The 21,357-nt window shown below is 41.1% G+C and overlaps 1 protein-coding gene across 1 annotated transcript in view; it reads left to right on the forward strand.

Moving 5' to 3' along the window:
• Window positions 1-20,136, forward strand: part of LOC126556791 (uncharacterized) — a 40,880-nt gene extending 20,744 nt beyond the window's left edge. The window contains exons 6-9 of the mRNA XM_050212277.1: window positions 3,330-5,001; window positions 9,272-9,781; window positions 15,270-15,381; window positions 19,865-20,136. Coding sequence (XP_050068234.1) covers window positions 3,330-5,001; window positions 9,272-9,781; window positions 15,270-15,381; window positions 19,865-20,084 — 2,514 coding nt within the window. The 3' untranslated portion in view covers window positions 20,085-20,136. The remainder of the gene's footprint in view (window positions 1-3,329; window positions 5,002-9,271; window positions 9,782-15,269; window positions 15,382-19,864) is intronic.
• The last annotated feature ends 1,221 nt before the right edge of the window (window positions 20,137-21,357 follow it).

Genomic DNA, 21,357 nt, shown 5'->3' on the forward strand with positions numbered 1-21,357 from the left:
CGGCGTTGTAAATGGGTCGAAGCAAACGGAGAAACCACAAACGGTGTGCCGGATTGCATGCCACTGAAACGTTTTCGCTTTTATTTGATTTCCTTTCGAATGAAATGTACCTGGACCGTATATTTGAAGCCTGTTTCCTGCTTGTGAGTCTATTTTTGACTTTCCGTCAGTTACTTATGACCATTTCAATGAACTGTTAAAAAGAACCACTCCCACCTTGTACGGATTCATTCGATTGTTTTTATTTACGCTTTATTTAGGACGTTGGCCAAAGAGGAATGGAGATAGAGGCGAATAAAACCTGTACATTAGGTGAAACCACAATCGTGAAAAAAGTAAATTTTATGCATTCTGTTGAAAGACGTACGAAATGTATTAATAAAATGAAAGGAGATTAAATAAGAATTCTGTTCAAAAAGTAAAATAATCCAGGTTGAATGTGGGAAATAATGTGCTTTGGGCAGAAAAAAGATGAATTCACCGGTCGATACATCGATTTCGTACAAAAGATGTTTAGACTGAATTCTAGAGTGATATAATTGAATGAACATGAAGCATGAGGACTATGAGGCTTTTGGGATGAATGTTCTACACGATACTGGGGTTTTCCATGCTGCAAATACGAAACTTCCCCAAAAGAATCGACAATGAAGTATTGTTCAGCTGCACCGTCCAAACGGTCACGAAATGGTTTACTGTTTAACCCAATCAACAATGTATTTCGAAATATAAAACATACATTTTTTATTTTTGAAGAACGAAAAGATTAACCGTCAATTGTACTGCTAATGACAGCTGTCATGTATGATGTCATTTATGTAATGTGTTTGGCTTTACGACCTATTCGACCACGTCGGCCGTCTAATGGCTAACTATGCCTTACTTTGTCTAATGGCTTACGGATACCACTTGGTTGTATAGTCAGTCATCACTGCGGAAGAACAGATGGAATGTGATTTGAACCACGGTGATGCCGTGTGAAGATCGGCGCCGCTGTGGCCTTATCACTGTACACTAGATAAGATTTTATTCATGTTTATGGTTCTTGAGTTCGTGAGTCGGCCCGGTGGTGTAGGCGACAGCGGAGCTGTGGGGAACCAGGGTTCAAATCCCATCCATTCCCAACATTTTGCTCGTGGTATCGTTCAACTACTTGGTATCGGCAAGACTAGTAAGCCATTCGATTATCGGTGTGACCTTACGGTCGTAAAATCAAGAAGAAGAAGAAGAAGAAGAAGAAGAAGAAGAAGGAGGAGGAGAAGGAGGAGAAAGTTCTTAAGTTCGGAAATAATAATTCTTAAACATGTTTTTATTATTATTCTTGTGTGATAAAAACTTTCGGAATATGTTGCTGTCCTTAATTTACTAATGATAACAATACCAACAAATAACGATTAATAAGCTACATAAACTTTATCCTTTGTGAGTATAATCTTCAATACGGTTTAAAAAAAGAAGTTGGTGCGAAGCAAATGATTGATGTAATTAATGCCAAGATGGGCATTTTAAGCAATAAATGGATGGTGAAAGGTTGAAAAAGAACAAAATAAGTATAAAATTACAATTATTTTCATAAAGATAATAGCTCACCAACAGCATCTTTCTCTCCTTTTCCTCCGGTGCTGTGTGCCGATGATATGTCGAACTAACAGACAATAGATTCCAGTAGATCGCAAATGTAAGGTACTGATGCAGCAAAAGTTATGCTTCCGTCTCGTTCGAATAATGTGGAAAGGATGCTCGGATGTAGAAAGCGAAAAGGGCGGAAAACCCAGAAGCGAAATAAATGAGAAGCCATAAACAAGAATCACGTACGATTGCTGGCATTGCCCTGAATGTCATTGTTGGATCCAGCCTCCACCGGACTCCATGATCATTGTGAAGCTGTTAAAATTTAAATTACTCTGCTACGTTCCTTGCAACCTGCCATATACGAACGGCTTTTGTTTAAGTGTTCCGATAGAGGAAACAGAGGGTGCGAGAAAGATAAAGGATAGGACGGAAGGAGATGCCATGACAATGACAGTTATAGCCGTTCAAGAAGAAAAGATAAATCACTGCTTGCAGCGAGCGAGGTTAGATAAGCGGGACACGATAAAAATGAAAAAAAAAATCGATTACGCGTGGAAAGACGATTGAGCAGAAACGATAATGTTGACCATTCGTAGCTCAGAGCAGTTTATTTGAAATAATGAAATAATGCCGCTAAAATTATCGCATAAATATTTATAGCATTATGGTATTTGAAAGTTCATGAAGGTAACTTCTTCGTCGACTAATCCATGCACGAGAATTTTCATCATGTTATCATTAATATTTTTATAAAAAATACGCCCTTGCGTTCATCCACGGCTAATTTCATTTTCCGACTAGTTGATATTGGGTGCAAATACTATCAGAATAACTCAAGACGATCCCATAAACTGATAGACACGTGTGTAGTATCAAGCACTGCGGTGCTGGTGATAAGATTTTCCCATCCGAGCCCTTTCCAGTAAATGGTTCTGTTCATCGACTGGCAAGGGTCTCGGATAATGACAGCATCTGGGGAAACGATTATTCCCGCTGTGGATAATAATCGTTATTAAAGATTAACAATCTGCTCTTTCGAAGTTCCGTCTGCTACGGTTCGCTTGGATCGTGGCGTGACTTCAACTCTTAAGACAAGAACACCGCTGCTGCAACGTGAAACCTGAGCAGTACCAGCACTTCATTGTTGGTTGGTGGGAGGTAGTCGGGCGGATCAGATTTCTTCCATTCAATAACCGGTAATCTTCGTAATAGCGCAGCTACGGACAATAAACGTTCGCATACCGTTTGTTCCCCACCACCCACGATTCCCCGATTCCTGATCTTATCTTCATTTCCGAATACTGGATGCTGGTTAAGATTTGATTGGTGAGAAAATTTACCCGTTTTCCGGGTGTAGCAAGGTTCATCAAGGCTTCTAGTGAATTCGCTTAGCTTTCAATTCGTGCAATAAGGAGCGAAAGACGTGTGGCTGTGTATTAGTAACGATGCTGTTCACGCTCACTTTTCAATAGCTATTGATAATCCTAATCCAGCTCGCGATTTTAATCACAATTAAGCGTTATCGGGATAATTGTGGTTCTAGAAGGGTTATGATTTTGTGGAAAAGTGATACCGAAACTTGAATTTCTTAATTCATATCTGTAACCGTGCAATGCTCGAAGAATCTTCGTGTTTCTTGGTGTAATTTCAGATATTATCTGCAATTTTCAGGATTTATGTTCAAAATTTATTAAATCAAACAATACAATTACCGTAATAAAATCATTTTAATATTGTATTTTATTTTCTATTAATAGTTACAGGTGCCAATAGTGCCAACGGTCGTTACCAACACAGACGACGACTTTCTCGTTCCGTCCTCGCCACCGCGCCGCCTGAGTCGTAGCAGCATCGATCTTCGCGATCTAGAATACAAGAATGAGAGCAAAATCAAAAGCTCCGACAGTGTATCATCCATCTTTCCGCTGCATTATGAAAACAATCTGCGCTACTCGGGCTCCGAACCAATACACATAAAAGACGCACAACAGCAGCAGCAGCAACAGCATAATGATCATCAGCAGCGTCGTGCTTCACGTAAGGATAGTTTTCGCCAGATCAATTTCTTCCAACCATTCTTCTCGCGCAACAGTCTGCTGAAGACTTACATAAAGGGTGCAGCTGGCAGTGGTGGTGTGGGTGCCACCACCACAGCTGGAGCAGGCACTGGAAGTAGTACGGCAATAGCTGCCAATAGTCTGAACAACAGCAACCTAAACCGGTCGGCCGAGCGGAATAACAAAAACAATGACAACCGCTCAAACAACAACATCCTCGATCTGATCAATGTGGCCTCCTCCCTCAACAAGGACTCAGAGAAAGAGGTAAACACCCACAAACGCCATCAGATAGCCGCCAGCGAGTCCGACTTTCTCACTATGATCGAAAAGCAGCGGCAGAAACTGGGCAAGAACACCAACAGCCTGAAAAACTGTAACAAAGACGAAAAGGAGCTTATATACGCACTGAGTGATTCGGACTTTAGTGCCGCGTTGCAAAAGCAGGATGAAGGTGTCGCTAGACGATGCTTCAAGAATTTGGTCAGCAATGAGGTTGGCAAGGAAGGTATTTTTAAAATTGTGCTTAACAGTGAAGGAAACGGCACGGGTGAAGGTGGTGCACCACCGACAGTGATTGGTGCAGGCGGAGGCGATGGCGGAGGAACGATGGATACGCCCGACATTTTGATTGGATGTTTCGATCACGGCTTCACGGGATCACGGCCTACACTGAATATTCCCACAGTAAAGGAGCTCGTCGCAGATGAGAGCGCACTCATTAAAACGTCCAGCCTGAAGGTCCAGGTACCGTCAAGCGGTTCATCCGAAGCTATGGAAGGCACAAAAGTGATCGATCTCATATCGACGATCAACGGCACAGCAGGTGAGGAGTTACGATCACCGAAAGCTTCGCTACAAAGCCGCTCATCTGCAGTAGACAATCAACTATCGGCGACCCTAAATGTGTCGTTGAATGCGCGTTGCAGTCCGGTTAACATTCAGCTTAGTGAGGCGTCCACCATCTCGCTCGATCTTGTTGCAACGAGTCCGAAAGAAAAGCTTCCGAAGGTTCCTACTTCGGCTCCAGCAACCGTCACCACGATCGACATTGCGAGCGAGATGATGATGCTGACGGACAATCCGGACATTGTGATCGACAACAGCCATACGGGCGCAACGGTTTCGCCCACATCACGTACCGTTACACCGTCGCGTGCACCATCGATCATGACGCCCTCACCGCAACATCCTCGGCTAGGACGGAAACGGCAGTCATCGACCGTGACGTACAACATTAACGTTATCAACTTCCAGGCGGGTGATAATCCTGACGATGACTCCAGCTATCAACTTAATAATCGAAATGGTAGTGGAGCGTACGGTGGAGGTGGAGCGGCTACGGTGGGTGGACGATCAAACAGCTCAACGAGTGAGTAACGTTTTGTTGCATATCCATTATTAAAATGTTTAAATTTACCTCATAATTGAACATTCCGTAAGCCAAAAAACTCACGGTTACTCACGCACTCTCACTGAGTGCAGCACTCATTTGCACCCATTTCATCAAACCAACCCTTGCATAAACCGTTTCCCCGTCGCTGTAATCAGATATCCTCCTTCCTTTTTCGATGTATTGGTGCCCCGTCTAACGATCGACGTAGGTCTATGATCTTGAGTTTGTTGCAATGCGGTATAAACACACACTCATGCACGTTTGTTGTAGAACTGAAGTTTAGTATGATTGGAATGTGAAAACTTTTGCTCTACATATATCATTGGTTAAAAAGCTGGAAGTGACGCCAAATACAATAAAAGGAAAACGGGGCAAATGCAAATTAATTCTAAATTCATACACCTGGTGAAGTGTTTGTGTGTTTTAGCTGCATTCATGATTGTTAGTGTTATTAACTCTTCTCGGCGTGTGTTGTAAACAATCCCTTGTTTGTGTTCCGGTCCCGATTGGTTCAGTGTGTATGTGTGAGATTGAAATTGTTTCTTTGTACATAGAAATGTCAATAATAAGCGAATTTACAGCGGTCAATGTGCTTTCGTGGAAGCACAAATCTATTCGCTAGTCGATGGAATATGGAAATAGATGATAAAAAGTATGGTGCGTTGAAATGGCACAATAAGTAAGTGTAATTTAAAAATACACATTTTACAACAAACCTTTATCCGTGAACAATATTGTGTGGTTTTCTCCCCTTTACATCTAGCCCCTTTTATGTTGCTTTATGTATCTTGTACGAACTCTTCTTATATGTTTCTCATTTTTCTCTGCCTATTTGTATAGTTTTCCGAAAGATTTGATAAACCGTGTGACATTATGTTGTTATTTTTTACCTTCTCCGCTCTACAAACTTACGATATGGTGTTTTCTAGGCATTGTTTTTCCCTCCAGTCCGTTGCACCGGATTCTCACCAGTATTACTCTTCCCCGAGTCCGTGTTTTCCAGAGCATCTTTGTGTGATGTGTGTTAGCTTATATAAATATTTCTTGGTGTGTTTGTGTAGATAAATACGGGTGTTTGTTTTTTTCAAACTGTAGTCCAAAATTCGCCACCACCCACGTAACAAGCAACAGGCTTCGTTGAAGTCTGGAACATAATTATTGCTGAGAAGCATTATGAGGTTGGTCATTTTGCAGCTTCTCCAAAGGAAAGCATATCAGATGTATTAAGGCATTTACGTTCAAGGTCAAAATGGTTTCTTTTAATAAAAAATGCAAAGAAAACAACGTAGACGAAAAACAAACAGCGCCTAATCGTTAGTCAACAATGTTTTTCTTTTTCGAAACAAAATCACCATACATGAAACAACGTTGAACTGTGGCAGCTAGCCTACGCACGATTTTTGTAATTTATAAACATCAAGCACGGTCAGAATGCTTCAAGTCATTAAATTTTCTTGCAAAGGAAAAATGAACTCTCATGGAGAATTTAATTACATACCATTATGCGTGGTACGTGAATCTTGTCATGAAAAGCCGAAAACCTCCCTCGCAGGAACGACACAGTACAAAGCTGAAAGCAATGAAACGACTTCAGGTAATGCATAAAAACGTTAATTGTTTTGTGAATAGTGATTTGTTTGAAGTCATAATTTATTGCACCACAAAAGATTATTACTAAGGACTGTTTATCGAAAGCTTTGAAAATTGTTTCGCATATTTTCGAACATTCATTGGCAGACGAAATGCCGTAAACTGTAAGTCGGATTAAGAGCCGATTTACTCGTGTTCATATTTAATACCTACCCGCAAAAAAGCACCAGGCGTCTCCATCGCTTAGGAAGTTCGTCTCAATGGCTAGGCGACTCGATCGCCCGGTAGGAAGTGTTGGATAAACAAATTTGGATAAATATTTTGCGTTTAATAAAGCTTGTTTTTATTTTGCACCATACTCATTTTCATCGTTTTGCTTTTCGCTCATCGGGTCGAACGGTAAAATGACAGCTGGATGTGGTAGGTTGAAATGACCAACATCTGCCACGGGCACTTTGAGGAATGGAGAAGTTTACATGAAGTGGATATTTGTTCGACAGGTTTAAGGTTTTTTTTTTACTCACTCTCTCCCCAACTGATGGCTGTGCAGATCTTCCTACACCCGTAAAAGTTGCAGAAAGTTGATTAAAAAGTTGCTCCATGGTGGAGGATTAAATCATCGCCAGGATTTAATGAGTGTTCGTTATGCAAGGAAGCCTCAGTACCTTGGTACCGGAGGGACAACGCGTTCTCGGAACGCCTATTGGCCTACATTTTAAACCATTGCATTTATCTTTCGTTCACTGGTTCATTCGTCGGGAGGTGTATGTTCGGCAATGGTTGCTTTCTTCCCCATTTTGGTTTGCGTTGCAGAGAAGAAGATGTACCTGTGTTTGTAGTTTAATCATGCACCATAGATTATCAAACTCCAGTTGCTTAAGGATTAAAAGGGGAAAACAACTGTTAGAAAAAAATTAAGGCGAGCTGATTAAAAGGATTTTCAACAGCTCATCATTTCATGATGATGGGTTTATTTTAAATTACTCAACACATTCTCTCAATGAAGCAGTATCTTAAAGCTTTTGAAGAGCTCTTAATCGTATGAGATTTTACAATTATAACAGATTAGTAGCACAGGTATAAGTTAGCATTAAATACAACAAGAACCTGTTCTTTTGCTCAGTTAAAACCCACAGCTCTACCACCCCGTCAGAGATCAACGCACTCTGTAGCGGTAAATAAAGTACTCAACCTTACCAGTGCCCAATGTCAATACGGCCCATACACACCCATGAAACCTTTTGCTAGTAAAATGGATTTATGATGTTGCTTTTCAATACTTCTAAGTGCTGTCGGTCCTTCGTCAACTTCGTCAACCTTTTTTACGAAACCTCGGGATAGTCTGGGGGATGGAGGATGGATGGATCGATGGATGGAAAGTTAAATACATACTACTTTGCGATGATGTGTTTGTTAAACAGAATGCAAACGTTCGAGGGAGTGTTTGAGTGGAATGAAATTGGAGTTGAAGGGAAGCAAAAACGTTTGTATCCTCAAAAAAATTAAGTTGGACAAGCACTAGCATAATAACTATTTCTAAAAATAAATTGGGTTACCATTTGGTATATAAGAAACAATTTTCGCTGAACAAATTTTGTTTCGCACATACTTGTTTGGTGATAGAAAGAGCCCATTTTGCTTGCCATGCAATTCAAGCTAGCACAATTTTATGCAATGTATTTCGCCATTATGAAAAAAATAATCGAGGAAAAACCTTTCACGTATCCGCAAAAGGTGTAATTTATCTTCCCGTCAATCAAACGCGCACGCATCGGGTACAGCCCAGCTTCATTGTTATCGCACGTTGGCTGATGATGCTTTCAATGGATTTTGTAAAGCAATACCAACAGCAGCCACTCCGTATGCCGCCTGAGTGCTGTTTTTGCTTCTTTCGTCATCGACTTCGGTTGTTCACCAGCCACCAGCCTGAAGTAGACAACAACAGAAGAATAAAAAACGATAAACTGAGTGTGAGTCAGTGCTATGAGCGAGAGCTTTCGGTGCTCGTTTCTTTCCTTTCACAAAAATTGAGGCTCCCAAAATTTGCCCGGTTCGATTGTTGATTGATTTGCTCACGAGACGAAGCCCATTAGTGCGTGATCCGGAAGCGTACGGGATGATGGTGGATTTTTTTTTATATTTTGCACAATACAAACCGTTCTTCCGGCACTGTTGTGATTCAAAAGTGCCACGGAAATTAAGAAACATCGTTTGATCGTCTGCACATGTCTACACACATTTGAAACACACTGAACCAAAGCGGGATCGTGACGCTGTTTTTACTTTGTTTTTATGCACTTCAAAGTTTTCCCTTTGCCATCTTGTTATCCCTGTTCGTTATCGCTCTGAATCTCTCCATCTCTTGTTCACTCGCTGGCGTCTATCTCTCTTTTTCCTCTCTTTTAACCCTTCTTATCGCACTATCGCCCTGTCGCATACTCTTTGTATCTACCAATTTAACGAAACAACCTCTGTCGGGGACAAAATGATGTGTGTTTGTGTGTGTGTGTCCGTTGGTTGATGCTAATTTTCTCATCTTTACTTCGTATTGGAAATTTTAACGATTTACAATCATAAAACAATGTCCACACAATATCTAATCGCTCCCAACATCGCATCGCACACACACACTTACATACGATCGAAAATCCTGTAGACTCCAGTCAAAAACATCAGCGCCGTGGCGCCATTTGCATTGTGATCAACAACGACAATGTGGTGCACGCGAACGATACCGACACGGACCTGGACGACGATGGGTGTGCCGGTGGTATGTGCGGGCCCGACTGTGACGGTACCGGAAGCCGTAGCCATACCAACCAACACTACCAGCATCCGCACCATCAGCAGCACCAACAGCAACAGCAGCGGTACGCGAACCAGCCAAGCTGTTGCTATCCGGCCGGTCACCAGGACGATGGTTCCGGGGCGGCCTCCTGCCGGCACCACAAGTTCCGCAAGATCAAATGCCTGTGGAACCATCTGAAGCGGTACGGGTTGCGTCGGGCCCCGTCCGTGCATGTGTCCTGCGGCGGAGGGTGCGAGTTCGTTCCGCCCTCTCCCACCGTCTCCACCAGTGCCGGCGCAGGAAATCGGCTGACCGTGCCCAGCCCCGTACCGCCCGGCTGCCGGCAATCCCGCTGTTCCAGCGTCGGATGTGGAGAAGGTCAGTCCGATTCCGTCTACTTTTCCGGCGCTTTCGCTCGCTTGCCTGGCCTGCTTCGAATGCTTTGTTGCCTGCCTGTAGTGTTTTTTTGTTTATCCCCGCACGTACATCTGTGTTGTCTCTGTTTTCCTTTACGCATGTTCTGCTTTGCCAATCTTGGTATGATCTCACTCATGGACAAATGAGTTTACTTCCCATCCGGTTTTGTTAACTAGCAGCTTGACTTGCATCACTCATAGCATATAGTTGTCAGTTTTGCTATTTTTTTCCGTACCCAATTATGAAATATTTTAGAAATATTCTACAAGAAACTGCCGTTTTGCTAAGAATCAATGATTCTATTCATATGAAAATATGTTCATAAAATTAGCCGTGCTTTATTGATATATCACGTATGAAATCCTAATTACTCGCTTAACCACCATTCGCACACTGTTCATTAGTTTAGACAACTTAGTCTATTTAAAAATGTTCATTGAATGCATTAGGCTTAGAGCGCTTAGCCGTACGATTATAGGATCACCTTACTCTGCAGACACACCATTAGGGCTTCGTTCTGTACTGTTGTACTGAGAGAACCAGCTTGGCAAAATGAAACAAGCGGAACACGGCGCGTAATTAACTTATAGAAAAACTGGTGTCGCGTATTGGGCATGTAATATTTTAAGCATAAAATGCATCTTCCATTTGGAAGGATGAAGACTATGTGTGACAATGTTGCTTAACACATTGAATGGATAATTATACCGTGAGTCTGCTTGGTCGCTTCGGTTGCATATAACGTTGGAACGGTTAAAACAACAACTGGCATTAATATTTAAATTTTATTGCCACTCTGTTCGATGCTGTTGGATTTAAACAGATGCTTGCTTAGAATATGTAGATTGTATTGCTTTAATTTACACTAAAGTGTTCCTTTTACACCGTCCGGGAAGGATGCCGTTTTATCTGCTATGCAAAACAGAATCCTGCTGCTTGCTGAAATAGGAACAAATGTGAGAGAGATAAAGAGTGTATTCTCTTAAGTCTTTAATGTTGCAGCAAAACGAGCCGTAGCTGACATAGAAGACAATTTTCGTATATATTTATTTGGATTTGTATATAATGATATCAAGTTGTCTAGATTTCTCTGACCTACATTTATATTTAAAAGTAATATGTGCACTAAACACTAACCATGTTACATACTTCCACTTCTTATTGGCCTTCTCAGGGTTAAGCACGTCGCGTAGACATTACCAAGTCACTTTCATCATGGCTTTTTGTTTCACACAAAACCAGCAAAAGAATTGTTTCAAAAAATACTAGAATCCAAAAACTTGCTAAAGAAGCTGTATGCAGTAATCACCTTCAAAAGTGGGTCATTTGATCTGAATTATATTGATTTACATTTAAAAATTAAATAGTGGTCGGGGCCTTAAGTACTTCGTAAGAGTTTAAAAGTAGATTTTGTAAGCTTATAAAAGAACACATACTGAGCCGTCATTCGTCTGTTATGGAGCGATTCCAGCTCAGGGTCCAGTAATGATGACGAATTCTAACAATGGCACCTAAAAAGATTATTTAAACTTTATTTATATGTGTGCATGTTTGATTCCTAGTTCAGCTTTGCAGGGAAAATTAGTAATATTTTAGCATTTGTTTTTTCTTGTTGCTTTTTCAAAAGAATTGTTTTAACAAAAGGTTTAGGGTTGAGACTTTTGTACGATTTGTTTGTAAATTCTCAAGCACTTATTAAGTTGGCATAAATTAGCGTAAAACAAATGGATTCACACTTTTATGATCAAACGGAAGAAGAAAAACAAGCAATCGATTCTTTGTACCTTAGCGAGATGCTTAAAAATTGATAGCTTCGCGTCTAAAGCATAGCGATAGTTTATTTCCGGCTGGTACATCCGGAACGTTCGTCTGTTTTCAACGATCCGGATCATCCTTTGCATGGCCAGAGGGAACTTTTGCTACCGTAAAAAGCACGAATGAAATAACAGCGCTTAGCGAAAAAGCGACCGTATATCAGCCCGGCTAGAAACCCGCCTGACACTAGTTATGCCACTTTCGACCATTTTCCTGTGCTCATCCTTCCGACAAAAAAGTGAGAATCCAACAATTACCGCTACAGCGAGCAAAGGTTCGTTATCCACCATTTCCACCTCTAACAAGCACACACAAATTTGTTCTCGATCAAAGCGCTCTGGTGCGCAGATTGCGTCCCCATTGGAAGATGAAAGCAGCAGCGGAAAACACTGTCAGGCTCAGACCGACCGACTGCGTTCTGCACAAACGACGATGTGCGGAATGAGGCGACGGATTTTTTTTTTGTGTGTAGCTTTTTTATACTACCGTACACCGTGCCGTACCGGACCAATGTTTACTTCTGCAAAGTCAGCTCGCTAAAGCCAGCCGAAACCGCGACCCATTTGGGCTGTGGTTTCATTGCAGAAGAATGTTGTGGCTTGTTGCAAAAGGTATACATTTTTCCACTGATGTGATACTATTGTTGCTATTTGTTCATGGAAATAATACATTTCGCTTATTTGCAGAACGTTTTCTGGTCTTTTTACTATGAAAAATGCAATCATATAGTTGTGCTGTGGTTGTGCACGCATTGCACTTAAATTAATTCGTTATTTTAATGGCAATGGTAGCCAAATTGAATTGCCTTTGTTGATGTAAATCAGTATCTGATTCTGCAGTGGACATTGCAAGATGACACTACTTGAGCAGTGTGAAATTTTAATTTAATTACAAATGTGGTTATTGAATGAGAAACGCTCAGAAATCAATTCGTATGGTAGGTCGTTCACAGACATCATTTACAGTAATTAATAACACATTTTTCAATACAATAAAGCCTTATTCCATGCTTTAGTTAATTGTTGATTAGTGTTAGGATTGAACGGTATTTATTTAGTACAAACATTCAGCTTGCCTAGTTTTTAAAGTTCTCAAAGTTTTGGCAGTTATTTGTACGCAAACATGCTTAAATAATCGTTAAAAATAAAATTGTTGTTGTTGAAATAAAATTCGATTTGTTCAATTGATTGTTTTTCTAAAAAATGTGATTCGGTGTGTATACTACACAAAGAAACTCTGAACTTTTTTGGCCTTTTTCTTAAATTTTTGAACTCGAGAACCGAAATATTGTTGATTTCATCCTAAGGTTTATTTTCTGTTTCGCTTGTTTTTTTTTTTTTTTTGTAATGTAATTTGTAAAATTTGTTTTTGTTCCTGGAATGATTTTGATTTTATTTTATTGTTCTAGGCACTAGATTTTAAACCTTAAGTTGTCTTTTTTAAATATTGAGCTGAAATAAAAGGTAGTTATTGCTAAATGCTCATTCCAAGTTACAAGAAAAGTTGTCCTGCACTATGAAGAAAAAAGAAAAAGTGTTGAAAAATACTGAAAATTACGCAAAAACTGAAATGATACAGTTTTTTCTACACACTAAAACATAATGTCTAAACATTTTCACAAATTTTTGGTTTATGATAAAAGAAAAAATCGAAAACGAAAAAAACAAACTATCGAAAGCGAACAAAAAGACAAGCAAAAGCGAACAAAAAGTTTCGGAACACTCTTTCATCTTTCTGGAACGCATTGTTCGGATCATTCGCTTGGTTTTGTTGTATGCTCTTGGAAAAACTTCTCATAGATGTATGTTTAATGTTGCAGCTCCAAAGAGAGAAAAGCATAAGAAACTGACAATGTCACAAAACTCAAACAAGTGTAACCAAGCGACCAAGCAGAGTGAAACAATATTTACTTTAACAACTCAAACGAAATGTTAAAGTAATCGCTTTACGAATGTGTTTTTGGCCAATTGAAAAGTGGTGATCTAAGAGGTGATAATTATTAATGTATTTAATTATACAGAAGCCCTGCTTACAAACACGAAGACGCATTGTAGCGGTCCGGTGGTAGACAGCGACAGCGGCGCTAGTCTTCACACCGCAGGACCGTGGTTCAAATCCCAAGCGTACCGTCCTCGCTTACTGAAGACTGACTGTGAAATTAGATTATATTTATAAAGTGTAGTAAGTCATTTTTGTTGGAAAAAGAAGAAGTTAAAAAAATATGAAGAATAGGAAGATGAAGCAAAGAAAAGACGGCTAAAGAAATTGGTTTATTAAATGCATGTGTAGACAGTCATACCGCTGAGTTTATAAAGGATGAACCGCTGAGGATGAAAGCTTGACGTTGTTTTCTAATTTAGATTTAAAATTACTGGGTCCGCCGTTTACTTTAGACTGGCTGCCCACGTTTCTTTGTCTTGCCGCATTCTGTTTTTGACTGGCCGTGTATATGTTTGCATGCAAGCATCGGATTTTTGATTGGGAGCATTGAAGCCTCCCTGTCAATGATTGCTGTGGAGGGTTGTTAATGTGCAAAAATGTTTGTTTTTCAGTTACCAGAAGGGTTTTTTTTTTGTGTAACAAATTTTTAAAATTCTATGCCAACTTATGGAACATCCATTAGGTGTTTTATGTTTAATCCGATGCGGAAATCGTGTAAATTAAATGTGCGTAACAGATTCGTTGTGGTGTGTAGTAGTGAATCCATGGAGATAAACCTTTCTCTACGGGATTCATATTCGGATAAACATACGGCCTTACAAACTGTCGCAAATCGGGTGGATGAAAATCAATGCTCCCAATCAAAAGTTTGATGCTTGCATTCAAAAATATACGCAGTCAGTCAAAAACCGAATGCGGCAAGTAAAAAAATGTGGACAGCCATTCCAAACTAAGTCGTCAAACTCTGCATATTATACGCTCATACCTTAACGTGTAGGAAAAACCATGAAACATATTTCAGAAGGATACGAAAGTAAAACAAAACAAAAAGCTTCGTTTGTAATGTAAGTTTGTTGCGCTTGAGCTTGATTCATACCATATGCTTCAAATATGTGATACTATATCACTTTTATAGTATGGAAACGTTCCTGGCCCGGTTGCAATTGTGCGTCGTAATTGTGTGTGTGTGTACGAGTTTGCCAAAAGGTATTTTCCAGTTCACACACATCCATCAACGCCGTAGTAATTGCACGGTAGAACAATCAAGTCTGGCGTTAGGTGCATCTCGCCGTATTGCCTCGCTTTTTCGGTTCCTTTTTTGTGTGTCACTGGACGCCAGCACGCAATCGCTCTGGGTGCCGGGACCTGGCACAAGCGTCAAAGGGATGAAATGTTGCTCTGGGTAACGGGCATGCTCGTGATACGTGATTTAATTATGCCCTCACTTACCTGTTTTCGATCTGTTCTTTTCTTCTCTGTTTTCACACTTCACATCGGCATTTGCGTTGGGCTTGCACGTGCCCATCGGATCGACTCTCTGCTATGGTCTCACTGCCGTCATCTAAACATCAAACAACGTACCACACTCGCGCCCCACTCTCGGACGAAATGGCCTCTGGTTGGGATCGAACCGGACCGCATCGCGTACCGATCGGACGGAAATCTAATTAAACTGGCTGGTCGATCGTGGCAGGTGGCACCTCGACCCGTCCTGCGAAGGGTTGGCGAGCGGAGCATAAGGCGGCACGGACGCTCGGAATCATCATGGGAGTGTTTCTGCTCTGCTGGCTTCCGTTCTTTCTGTGGTGAGTATATCGTTCAGAAGTGGTTTTTGTTTTCCTTTTCCAAAACTGGGGTAGCGACTTTTGTCTTTCCGATAGTATCAGCACAAGGGCTTTCGGATCCGGCCAAAGGCCTTGCACAGGGATACACAAGCATACAACCAAGGATGAAAAAGAGAATCTGTACATATACAGACAAGCAAACACGTGTGTGAAGATAACCTAAAATCAATTTTCTTTAGTGGAAAAACCCCTTTTTCACGTGCCATGGTCCATTTATTTCAGTTTACTGTGGAGGAAAGGTTAAGGTCGTTTTTATATTTCCCTGTTTTAAGTTTGGTTATGCCACCCGGATGCCATTTAGTGTATAATAAGATTAATCAATTGGTTTGCATCGCTTGCGGTTTTCTGGGCCGGAAATGTGTTTATTGATTTAATTTACAGATCAAAGATGTTTGTAGGATTGCTTTTTTTTCTATCAAATCATAACAAACTGTCCCTCAAAATGTCATTCTACCTTTTGGATCGAGTGATAGAATTCCTACGGTTTGTTTTAGGAATGTTAATTATAGTTAGTGATCCAGCTTTAATTGTAAATGCATTCTTTCGCATACATTCTTTCAGCGAATTTAATCAGAATGTGTCACCCATTACCCGGTGATGACTATTGATGACTTTGTTGGAACTGTTTTTCTGTCCACGTTTGGTGGTCTTGAGTTCAAAAAATTGTAATGCTGTGTGGCATCAAAACTGCAGCTAAATGCTTCGCTAAATTAATGCTATTTGTTCGCACTAATCCCGGTCGGTGCGCACTCGTTTTGCGCTCTACCGATTGCAATTAATGCAGCACTTAAACCGATGTCACCGCAATCGAGCTTCGATGCTGCTAACTGTCACAATAACCCTGGAATGTGCGTACCTAAAACTTCCGGGCAACCTGAAGCAGCAATTAGCACCACATTGAGCATATTAACTCGATAGCAGCAATCATGTTTACCCATGCTGGTGTGTGTGTGTTTTTTTTTATTTATCTTTTACCAGCTACTCTGGTGTACTCGATTTTATAATTAACACACGCATCGACACACATACACACATCGATTGGATTAAAATAGTGCGTAGAAAATTGGAACCGTCGCATCGCAACGCACGCACGCATGAAGAAGCATAAATGAATCAAATCAAAACGATCGTTTGTTTTCTCCACCGGGGAAGAATGGAACACGGCACCCATCACCCAGAGGGAAAACCATCGATGCTTATCAAAATTGCAACACGTCCTGTACGGTACGGTTGTGCACATTAATTGACCGATTTTCCGTTTGATTGAGCCGTCCTGCACAGGTGACGCAACGTATCGAGCAGCTGCGTGCGTGAATGAAATTCATTACAATCAGGAAATCGTCAGTGATTTTTTGTTTGCGTATAAGCGCACATTGCTGCAATTAAATTAAGTCGACTTTGGAGTAACAAAAAAAAAGGACCATTTCACTGCATGGCACAGTTTTCTCCGTAGCCGAAAGTGTCATTTTGGAAACGAGTTACAACGGTTCCAATGAATTTCGACAATTTTTTTATTATCCTTCTGTCGTTTATTGTAGTTTCTGGATACGATAAATGGGTAACAGATATATTCAATTATCCCAGAAAGTGTCCGTTTCGTTAGGTAACTAACAAAGTTAACGAGCTTAATGCAGTAATTTGACAGTTTGGTGAAGCTGGGGTCTTGCACATACGATATATTAGGTCAGAGAACATGTTTGTAGCAACTTCAGGAGATTTTCTTTATTGATTTTTACACGCTCATACCTTCTTAGGACTAATTTGTTTTACAAATGATGCTACAAATTCTTTGTTTGAGGATTGAATTTTATCATGTTTGTAAGATGCCATGCAATAGTATTTTTTATATTAGATTTGTCGATTCGATATATGACGTTATTCGTACGGAAAAATTGGTGTTTTTACTCTTCCATTTGTGAAAATTCTGTTACAGTATTTACCAGCCTTAGGCCTGCATTACAACAAGCAATAAAATAGCCGAAACAATGTCGAATTTGAGATGCAAAACCTCATCTGACTTGACAACACATCACATAAGTTTAGCTGCGCTGTTTAAATCGATAACACAATTTCCGATTATTTAAGAACATCGTCTGTTTTGGCACTAATATTTACATTAACAATGGCTGTATTTATCATACAAAGGAGAATTTTTGGACTAGATTTTTTATACCGAGTGATTAACAATCCAAGCATCTTAAAAAATGGATCGTAAATGCTAAAGGAAACACCAGAACCAACAAACCGATGATCAAGGTATGGAAGAAGTACAGAATCTGATAGCATTTTTAACCAATTACAAGTTGTTTTATCGATCGAAACAGCGTAGTTAAACTGGTGTAATGTGTACTCAAGTCAACAAAGATTGTGCATCTTGAACTCGGCATTGTTTAAGCTATTCTTACGCTTGTTTTATGGGCTGGTAAATCCCGTAAGCGATTTCCAGGGCACCTTATCCTTTGAGTTCCTCTAGGTCAAGACAGATTCATGGTGAAGGCCTCTATCATCGGCTCTAGGTTAACTTTAGCAGGCCATTCATAAGTCAGGTCCTCACACCAAATTAAATCAACAAATGTATAACTGGGTCGAGGGAACCTATCCGATCTAGAACTTCAAGTTCGTTGAAATTTCAATCTAAGGAATATTTTATGTATATTTATATCAAGAATGCTTATAGAAATGGCACAAACATTAACAAAATTATTCTACAATCTTTCAAATAGAAATTTAACATTTAAAAGAAGAATGCATGGAAACGGAAACAATCAATTAATGCGTAGGATTTCTTCCATGTTGCTTCCGCTACTTCGAAATGCTCACCAAAATATTGTCCAATAAATGTTGATAAATCAACAAAAGTACACCGTACACCATGATTATCGCTTCCATTAAGCGACGTACTGTGAAAGTTTTCGCTTGAACACGATATAAAAACTTGGGTGTGTAAAAAAAAACACAACAAACCGCGTAAAGTTTCAAATGAAAACCCACGCTTCCGTTTCAAATAGCCTCCCCATTGCCGTCACCGGAGGAAACCATCCCATCTGAGAACCGCGTCAGTGCTGAGTAGCCACTCAACGGCTCGTTATCCGCAAGAATGATTGCTGCGAATCAAAAGTGAAAAGTGACTGTAATCGGAGCTGTGCAGGACATTTTCGCCGTACGTACGTACGCTTGGTGTGTGTTCGTTAGATACCATTCTGTTGGCTACTGCCGGGGCGCCGGGTACGCTGAACAACGACCCGACGAGTCACGAGTGCTTACCCGCTGTTGACAGCGCTTCGGTATTCTGAGCTGTGGATTATCCGTCTGTTTATCATTCGGCGTGGAAGCCGGGCCAAACACTAGCAACAATTACTAAGCAGCCGAACCGAACCGGCGGACGGAAAACATGCATGCATGCCGACGGTGGTGCGTGAGCGTTACACGTTGATTTGAGCATGCTGTCAACGCATGTCAGCCCATCATTGTGCTCGCGGTGAAATATGAACTGACTGCTGAGTGTTAGCTTTCTCTGCACGGGAGCATCAGTTTTAAGCTGCAGCCACATTTTATCCCATCGCAAGCTTGCCACCAGATTGTTAAAGATTCGGTTCAGTTGTGAGTTTGTCCTTTTTTTTCTCTCTTCTCCGCAAAAGGGATCGTGGGATGTATCGTGCGCTCGCTCGTCCCTTGGGAAGGAATTCCCCAAGTAAAGTGGAAGCCGATTTTTCGGATTACACAACACAAAAGTCAGATAAAACAAACGGAATATAAAGTAGTCTTCTCGATTCGGTTTGCAGGGAGAGAGCAGAACGGTGCTCGGGGGATTCGTGTGCCGTGTTAGTCCCTGTGGCAGTGAATGACAAATTGAAACATAAAAAGCAAGCTCAACTTAAAACGAGTTTGAGCAAGCGTAATGCCGGTTGACCGGTGCTTCATAATGAATTTGGTTATGTTTGTTTTAGCTGATTTTCTTATGTTCTGTTCCGTTTCCGTAGTTTTTTTTTTTTGGTCTTTTGTTCTATTCTTTTAATAGTATCAACCGGAACTAAGGTCTGTGGCTAGCTTGAATTTAAGACTTTTTGGTTCGCTGTGTCTGCTGTGATCGTTGAACATTCCGGCAGGGTAGAACGTGGTCAATATAAACGCTAAATTAAAATTACTTTTAAATTTTAAAAACCGTTAAACTGCAAACAGTTATTAGTTAAACAAACGACAAAATTTCCTGGAGCATCAACAGCTTTCCTGTAAAAGTCTTTATTTTAATAGACAAGGCATCTGAAGCAATCAGATTTCCTGTCGCAGTCTTAGTTTTAAGTGGATCGACATTAGCACAAATGCTCGAGGATTTTTACACTACTTTCGACAACCTTCTTGTTTTAGTTTACTGTACATTCATAGATAAAGTTTGAATAGTTTGAAATAGTTTAACTCCATTCATTTCTTCGTCATTTCTCACTAGGTACGTCATCACATCGCTCTGCGGCGACGAAGCCTGTCCTTGTCCGGATGTTGTCATCACCGTACTATTCTGGATCGGGTACTTCAACTCGACCCTCAATCCGCTCATCTACGCTTACTTCAACCGAGACTTCCGGGAAGCGTTCCGGAACACGCTCCAATCCCTGCTGCCCTGCATTGTCCGACGCAGCCCGTACGGTCACAGCGTGTACTACGTGTAGTATTAAGTGCATACCCGTAGGTTATATTGTGTCTGTCTCCCCGACTCTCTGTGTTTACTATTTCTCTTCTGTTTGCATTGCTTTGTATGCTAAACGCGAAGAAAAAAACCCTCCAGAGGGAAGCAGGCCATTTTCCATCTTGATGCAAACATGCCTTTTTCGTTCACAGAACAGAAAACAACAACAAACAAAAGAAAGTGAGGTAGCAACCCTACAACCTTGATTGAATGAACCTTGTATGATGAATATCTCCATCAGAAACTGTCTGTCTGTGCGTGGTCTCTTGGTTGCCCTCCTTAAAACGCACCTTTTTATCTACCCACTGGGGCAACCGCAACCATTCCATCTACTCGGGTCCTCTTCTCTTGAAGCGTTGATAAGCTCTGCGGTAAGTTTTTGCTCCGCGGGGTATCATGTTGATCGAGTCTGACACTTTGTGCTGCATAATTGAACGATTTCGGTACCACCTGCCGAGGTGTCACACAGTTCGGTGGAAAAAAGGCCAGCACTTCATGGCTCTCTGACACCCGGCGGAACCTGGGTGTTTGGAATCAAAATCGAATTAGACAGACGCTCGCTACGCAGCTTTCGGAAGCCTAAACGGTACCGAACGGCATCGCTTCAAACTTTCCTCCTATTGACCTGGTACAGGTATCGAACAGGTCACCTGCCATGCCTGCAGGGGCAAAAGGGTGTGCAACAATGGTGAAACAACCGGGACTGTTTGCTCACTTCCAGCCGGCAGATTGTGTCAGCTTTGATCAATTCGCGCGACTCCCTGTTGGCGGGGACAAATATTGACAAACATTGTCAGGTGTATTGAAAGCATGGGATCCTCGGCACACAAGATACGCGGCGTTCGCTATGGGACACACGCATACATAGCTTTGTGTGCTTTACAGTAGCAACACAACGGCACACCGTAAGGCAAACATACGAAGGAGCAAACGCTTTCAACGTTATTTACCCATCCGCTTTCCTATGCCCAACAGGGAATTTGCTACCTGTTTGAATGTGTCGTCACCAGGGCTGCTGTGCTTTTGCTGCCGAGCGAATAACGCTAGTGGTCCCGTCGCAGGACCAAATTTGGCAATAATCCGATTTCCGAAAAAAAAATGGCAGAAGTGAAGCTACAAGGGAATGGCGCTGCGTTTGAGGCTACAATCAATATTGGTTCGACACTCACTCACACATACGCATATCGCAGAGATCTAACAAAAAGCATAAATTTGACGGGGATGAAGTCAAAACCATGCTTCTGCTGGATACTAGT

The sequence above is a fragment of the Anopheles maculipalpis genome, chromosome 2RL (genome assembly GCF_943734695.1).
Source record: "Anopheles maculipalpis chromosome 2RL, idAnoMacuDA_375_x, whole genome shotgun sequence".
In the NCBI taxonomy this organism is placed as follows: Eukaryota; Metazoa; Arthropoda; class Insecta; order Diptera; family Culicidae; genus Anopheles; species Anopheles maculipalpis.